Source organism: Hemitrygon akajei, chromosome 10, assembly GCF_048418815.1.
Source record: "Hemitrygon akajei chromosome 10, sHemAka1.3, whole genome shotgun sequence".
In the NCBI taxonomy this organism is placed as follows: Eukaryota; Metazoa; Chordata; class Chondrichthyes; order Myliobatiformes; family Dasyatidae; genus Hemitrygon; species Hemitrygon akajei.
The window spans coordinates 51,507,623-51,514,503 of NC_133133.1; the positions used below are offsets into that span (position 1 = coordinate 51,507,623).

Here is a 6,881-nt window from a genome sequence, read left to right on the forward strand (position 1 = left end):
TTGGAGGGCCCAGGTGGTTGTTGTTCGGACCGGGCAGAAAAATAGGATGGTTGTGGACTATAGCCAGACCATCAATAGGTTCACGCAGCTTGACGCGTACCCCCTACCCCGCATCGCGGATATGGTCAACCAGATAGCTCAGTACAAGGTGTATTCGACCATAGATCTGAAATCCACTTATCACCAGCTCCCCATCCGCCCAGAGGACCGCCCCTACACCGCCTTCGAGGTGGGCAGCAGGCTCTATCACTTCCTGCGCGTCCCATTTGGTGTCACAAATGGTGTCTCGGTTTTCCAGAGGGAAATGGACCGGATGGTGGACCAGTGCCAACTGAAGGCCACATTTCCATATCTGGATAACATCACCATCTGCGGTCACGACTGGCCGGATCAGAACACCAACCTCCAACGATTTTTCCAAGTGGCCAAAGCTCTGAACCTTACCTATAGCAGGGACAAGTGTGTGTTCGGAACCACCTGACTCGCTATCCTTAGGTATGTTGTGGAGAACGGTGTTATTGGCCCTGATCCCGACCGTATGTGCCCCCTTTCAGAACTCCCTCTTCCCACCACCTTCAGAGCCCTCAGACGGTGCCTGGGCTTCTTTTCCTATTACGCCCAATGGGTCCCTCACTACGCAGACAAGGCCCGCCCCCTGGTCAAGTCCACCACATTTCCCCTCTCTGCCGAGGCTGGAGGCACTATCTCGCTGGCAAAAGGTTCACCTTGCTGACCGACCAGCGCTCAGTTGCGTTCATGTTCAGCAACCAACAGCGGGGCAAAATCAAAAATGATAAAATTTTGCGGTGGAGAATAGAACTCTCCACCTACAACTATGATATCCTGTACTGGCCTGGAAGGCTCAATGAGCCCCCTGATGCCCTATCCCGGGGAGCGTGTGCCAGCGCACAGCTTGACCAGCTATACGCCCTTCATGCACATCTTTGCCACCCGGGGGTCACCCGATTTTACCATTTTGTGAAAGCCTGGAACCTGCCGTACTCCCTTGAGGACATCAGGACGATGACCAGGGACTGCCAAGTCTGCGCTGAGTGCAAACCGCACTTCTACCGTCCTGAAAAGGTACAACTTATCAAGGCCACCCGACCCTTTGAGCGACTGAGTGTTGACTTTAAGGGCCCCCTTCCCTCCACCGACCGCAATGTCTACTTTCTCAACATTATCGACGAGTACTCGCGGTTCCCCTTTGCCATCCCCTGCCCCGACACCACTGCCACGTCCGTCATAAAAGCCCTGCGCCAGCTCTTCACTCTGTTCGGATATCCCTGCTATATCCACAGTGATAGAGGGTCCTCCTTTATGAGTGACGAGCTGCGCCGGTACCTGCTCGCTAGGGGCATTGCTACTAGTTGGACCACAAGTTATAATCCCCGGGGAAATGGACAGGTGGAGAGGGAGAATGCCACAGTGTTGAAGGCCACACTTTTAACCCTTAAGTCAAAGGGGGTGATCCCAGTTCCCTGTTTCCAAGTCCCAGGTCCGCGGCGATCCAAGTCCCTAGTCCCCTAGTCCGAGGTTCGTGTTCCTCTTTGTCCTCGATTTCCTGATTTTCTGTGTAGCGAGTAATAAACGCCATTTTATTGAACCTAAGAAAGACGTGTTTGTGTCCTGCGTGTGGGTCCTCTCCCAGCACCCTTGTCCCCACCTCATGATACCCTCAAACTTCGGTGGAACATATAAGTGTGCAGTGCTAGGATAAGTCAGCACATGTTGAGCATATCTATCTATGCATGGGTTTCCTCAGGGACTGGCGTACATTTTTTTCCTGGGGCAGGCCTCTGTAAGACTGTAAACTATACAAATGCTCAGAATAAATGATTTGAGAAAACTGACAACAATTGTGTTACCATATCCAGAAGTATTTTTATTAACTAATTTATACAGGTGTATACTTCGCAGAAAATCCCATATTTATACATAAAGAACAAAACCATGAATAATCAGAGCAACAAATAGATATACAGTAAACGTTTGTGTAGTTAAAAGTTTTAAACAGTAATCACTTGATAATGCTGTAACATTTTCAAAATGTTTTGGTAAAGGTACTTGGTGCATGGTTTTTAAAGTGTTGGTATTTGTCTCCTCCTGCAACTAGTACTGTGGCAGGGAAAGTACGAGGTCTGTCTGGATCCTGAAATGAAAGTAATAATTAGTATTAGTAATTACATCTAACAAAATGTTTAGCATAAATGCACATTACACAGGCACATTTGGGTATTCAGTCATGAATCAGATGTGAACCAGTGATCTGATTAGCCTGGTCTAATCTAGTTTGTTTAATTCACGGGTATAGAGACACTTGATGTTTTGTTACTTGGGATTTGTTGTAATGTTCAAGTGTTAATTGCAGGCTCCCATGTTCCCCATCAGACCTAGCTAACTTATTTTAATATTCCTCATTTCCACCTCAATTTTCTAATGGTACTACTCCATTACAAAATCCAGTACATCATCCAGTGAAACAACACCAGGTTTTAATTCCATCATCCAGACCGAAATGCTATGTGTTGGTTGTTGCAGAGATGCTCCTAACTCTTTTGCTATATTTCCTTTCTGGTATTCAGATATGTTATAAGGTAGAGGATTAGATTGTTGAAATTTGCAAAATAATTTCATTGGGTGCAGGGGCATTGGCAATTACAGTGGTCTTTCACACATTATGACAAAGCTGCTGTCTTTTAATAATTTGGCAGCAAAGCAGGGAACTAAGTACTCAAATGTAACTGAGCATTATCAGAGATTGCATGTGAGGTGGGCTCCTTTTTGCTGGGCAGTCATACGTGTAGATGAATTTCATTTCACTAGGAAAAATTCTGATCAAATTTTAGGCCATTAATGCCTAGGATTTCTGGTTAGGTTTGTTGGCCCTTGCTATGGATTGACTGGGGTACTAATACCAGTTGGGTTCCAGGCTGCTAGTAAGTCAGTTGAGAAGGAGAAATAGCTCAAACATACAACTGAGTTTCATTTGGGGTGGAGGATTAGAGAGCGGGATTGAAACAACCTCTCAGAGCAGTGAAAATTGAATGAAATGGGTTTGGAGTGTTTGAGGTCTACAGATATATTAGCCTTTCTCTTGAATTTCTACGGTGTCTGGGAGATTAAATATTAATTACAGTACAGTATGAGAACTCTCAGTTTTTGTAGACTGAAAAGGAGTTCAGATTAACAGATATCATGGAAATACAGATTATTGAGAAGTGCAAGTTATTTCACATCTTTTTAGAGTGTAGTTAAATACTCACGTCAACAGGATAGGCCGTGGTTGGGACATAACGGATCACAAAGCCACATCTGCGTCTGTTTGAAAAGTTGGGTTCACTGAAGTGAACAGTCAACCCATCATGAACCTGAATTTTTTAAAAATACAAACAGGTTATAAAATTTAAAGGTACAGTGGAGAATTTGTAAAAAGTCCATATACACCTGTACTTTATTTATAGTTTTGATTCCAGCATTCCACTCACCGACATTTCTCCTGCTTTCAGAGGACATTGAACAGCCTTCTCTTTTTCAATCAAGTGCTCAGGAATTTCCTGATTGGATGTCAACATATTCCCAGCTTCTGTACTTGTTCTATGTTCCAGTAATCCTTGCTTGTGGCTTCCTACAAGTATCATTGATCATAATATTAGCCCTCTGGAAAATAATTTGAATTCTCTTGCTATCAAAGATTTGATTGGATTGAAACTTTGCACTTCATACTCCATTATTGAAAAAAAAGGTTGAGGGCTGGGGGTTGAGAACAAAGAATTATAGACTAAGTATAATAGCTTAGAAATATATAGGGAAGTTCTGAGAGGTCATAAATCCAAGTGTCAAATCTGTTTCCCCCTTCACAGGTGCTGCCTGATTTGCTGAGTTTTTCAGGTTTTGAGCCTGTCAAGAACTAAAATTTTTGAGACGGCCATTGGGCTACATGATCTAAGCTGGGATGTACATGAACTTGCATGGCACAGAACTAAAGTTAACTATGTCAAAAATTTAGAAGTTAAACACAAAAGGAGATGATAGAGAGAAGCTTCTCTCATTGGCACAATTAACCAACTGTGTATCCTCCAGCCAATTGTATATTTAAGTTTGCAGTTAATGTTAAGGTAGGATGCGCAGTAATTTGTGTCTGTGGGAAGACAAGCCAAAATAAACTGAGTGAACAAAATATGAAGAGTTGATTTTCAAAGGCAAATCTGAGATATTCACTATGGATCAATTTATCTGAAAAGCTGGATTCCAAGTCAAATTCAATTTTAAATACTGAGTTTTTTAAAAAATCCAGGACAATCAAAGTATACAAATAAGTGCAAAGAAGGTTCAGCTCAAACATCACTGAAGTGTTTGGCAGAATAAAGTTGAGAGGCAAATGGTCTATTCCTATTTATGGGCCAAAAATGAAAAAAAATGTAAACAAACTTCTTTAAATTTAACCTGGAATAACTTGCAGGACTCCATTTTCTTGGTCAACATCATCAAGGGCCAACCATACAGATGCCACAGAACCTCCTTCAAACCCCCAGTACCTGCAGATAATGAACAACATCAAGCTGTCTGACAACATTTCCAGAATAGTTATATTTAGAAAAACATGTCCCAACCATTTTGTTTCTGTACTGTCATCCCTGACTTACCTGATGTCCTGATGCCAGGCAACAAATGGCGCAATGTTATTTTCGTGAGGGACATCTGAGGCTGGATACTTACAGATAAACCGAGAGTCGAGTAGAATGATGTTATCACCCAAGGCTGCTGTGATGGTTTGTAGCACAGCAGGATGTGTAGCTAAATCCATCACCCATGGGTACTCTAAATGTATATTATGAAGGTTGTACTGGGTGTATACTTTACCTGGAAAACGCACAGCAGAAGGAAATAAGTAAGTTTAAATTTTACGTAATTCTGTTCTTACTGTAAATATGTTAAATATATAACAACATTGAAAATGCAAGATAAAATGTTTGATTGCATTGCATATTCTAACAGTGCAGACAAACTGTTGAATGTACATACACTGCATGAATAGACAAAGATCCTTACCAAATTTCTCCTCAAGAGCTGAATAGTTCTGAACAGCCTGTGCCAATTCATTTTTGTTCAGGACCTGGATTCCTGTAATATAGCCATTTTTTTCATAGGCATTCTTCAAGTTAGTTGCCTTGCTTTCCATGCTGACAACTTGATTTATCCTTCCTTTTTCCTGAAGTTGTATTGATACCTCAAGCAGCTAGCTTAAATATACTTCAGGAAGGCTCATTTACATACAACTCTCAACTACTTCCTTGAATAGAGCATACTAGCATTCACCTGACTGGTGATGTGATTATGCAAGAACAAAAGATTTAACTGTAATTTCACGCCTCTGAATGAGTTCATTGTATACCTGGAGTATACAAAATTAAATTATTTTTTCATTGATCACAACACATAGTTGATGTTGAAAAACTCCACACTTTTTATGTAATTTCCTTTGACCTAGAAGCAGGATTATTTTCAACCCCATCACTGTTGTATCACTGACTCTACCACTAAGCCAGAAAACCGACCATTATTCAATGAGGGTATAGAAGAATGTTCCACATGAATAATTAAAAACAAAGTGTTAACTGGCATAGCTACAACATAGAATTATATTGATGCTAGACTTCAGCTGTGGTACGTGGTGATCACACAACCAATGGACCAGATCAAAGATCAGCAGTCTCAGCACATCTTATCATGAATGGTCATGTAGAATTAAATGGTTAAAATGATTTAATGAGCATACCCATCCTCAATAATGGCAGGTGAGATGCAGCTAGAATATTTATATTTTCATCGTGAAGAGGGAAAGGTTAGTCTTAGCACCCAGCATAAGTCACCATCGTCACTAGTCCCAATTTGATTCACGTGATCTTTCGGGGTGACTGAGAAAGCAAGCTGCACCAAGAGCCATGGCACTTGAAACCTTTGGCTATACTAAACTCCATAGCCAGTCGTGCGTCTTATCAATGTGTTCCAGCAACGATGTGGGCATTAACTCAAAGTGAAAGATTGTTCATATAAGCTCCGACTAGCAAAACACAGGACAGATCCAGTCCAACTCATCACTGCCCCCATCAATCTGTCTCAATCAGCAAGATAATTGACAATGTCATCAAGAATACTGTCTAGCCACATTAATTTGCTTAATAGTAGCAGATTATCCTCTGAAAAGACATAGAACATAGAATGTAGAATAGTACAACACAGTACAGGCCCTTCGGCCCACAATGTTGTGCCGACCCTTAAACCCTGCTTCCCATATAACCCCCAACCTTAAATTCCACCATATACTTGTCTAGTAGTCTCTTAAACTTCACTAGTGTAGCTGCCTCCACCACTGACTCAGGCAGTGCATTCCACACACCAACCACTCTCTTAGTAAAAAACCTTCCTCTAATTTCCCCCTTGAACTTCCCACCCCTTACCTTAAAGTAATGTCCTCTGGTATTGAGCAGTGGTGCCCTGGGGAAGAGGCGCTGGCTGTCCACTCTATCTATTCCTCTTAATATCTTGTATACCTTTATCATGTCTCCTCTCAACCTCCTTCTCTCTAAAAAGTAAAGCCCTAGTTCCCTTAATCTCTGATCATAATGCATACTCTCTAAACCAGGCAGCATCCTGGTAAATCTCCTCTGTACTCTTTCCAATGCTTCCACATCCTTCCTATAATGAGATGACCAGAACTGGACACAGTACTCCAAGTGTGGCCTAACCAGAGTTTTATAGAGTTGCATCATTACCTTGCGACTCTTAAACTCTATCCTTCGACTTATGAAAATTAACATCCCATAAGTTTTCTTAAATACCCTATCTGCCTATGAGGAAACTTTCAGGGATCTGTAGAC

The 6,881-nt window shown here is 41.8% G+C and overlaps 1 protein-coding gene across 1 annotated transcript; it reads right to left on the bottom strand.

The window, feature by feature from the left end:
* Positions 1-1,859: 1,859 nt before the first annotated feature.
* Positions 1,860-5,237, bottom strand: LOC140734066 (probable alpha-ketoglutarate-dependent hypophosphite dioxygenase). Its single transcript, XM_073057645.1, has 6 exons — positions 5,053-5,237; positions 4,647-4,863; positions 4,447-4,538; positions 3,489-3,628; positions 3,267-3,371; positions 1,860-2,152 (listed from the first exon to the last, which is right to left on the bottom strand). The coding sequence occupies exons 1-6, from the start codon at positions 5,180-5,182 to the stop codon at positions 2,045-2,047; spliced, it is 792 nt and encodes a 263-aa protein (XP_072913746.1). The 5' UTR covers positions 5,183-5,237; the 3' UTR covers positions 1,860-2,044.
* Between the last annotated feature and the right edge of the window lie 1,644 nt (positions 5,238-6,881).

Coding starts and splice junctions, on each gene's coding strand:
- LOC140734066 (XM_073057645.1), bottom strand. CDS start 5,182: ATGGAAAGCAAGGCAACTAACTTGAAGAATGCCTATGAAAAAAATGGC. Junction 4,864..5,052: donor AGCTCTTGAGGAGAAATTTG/GTAAGGATCTTT, acceptor TGCGTTTTCCAG/GTAAAGTATACACCCAGTAC. Junction 4,539..4,646: donor GCCTGGCATCAGGACATCAG/GTAAGTCAGGGA, acceptor CATTATCTGCAG/GTACTGGGGGTTTGAAGGAG.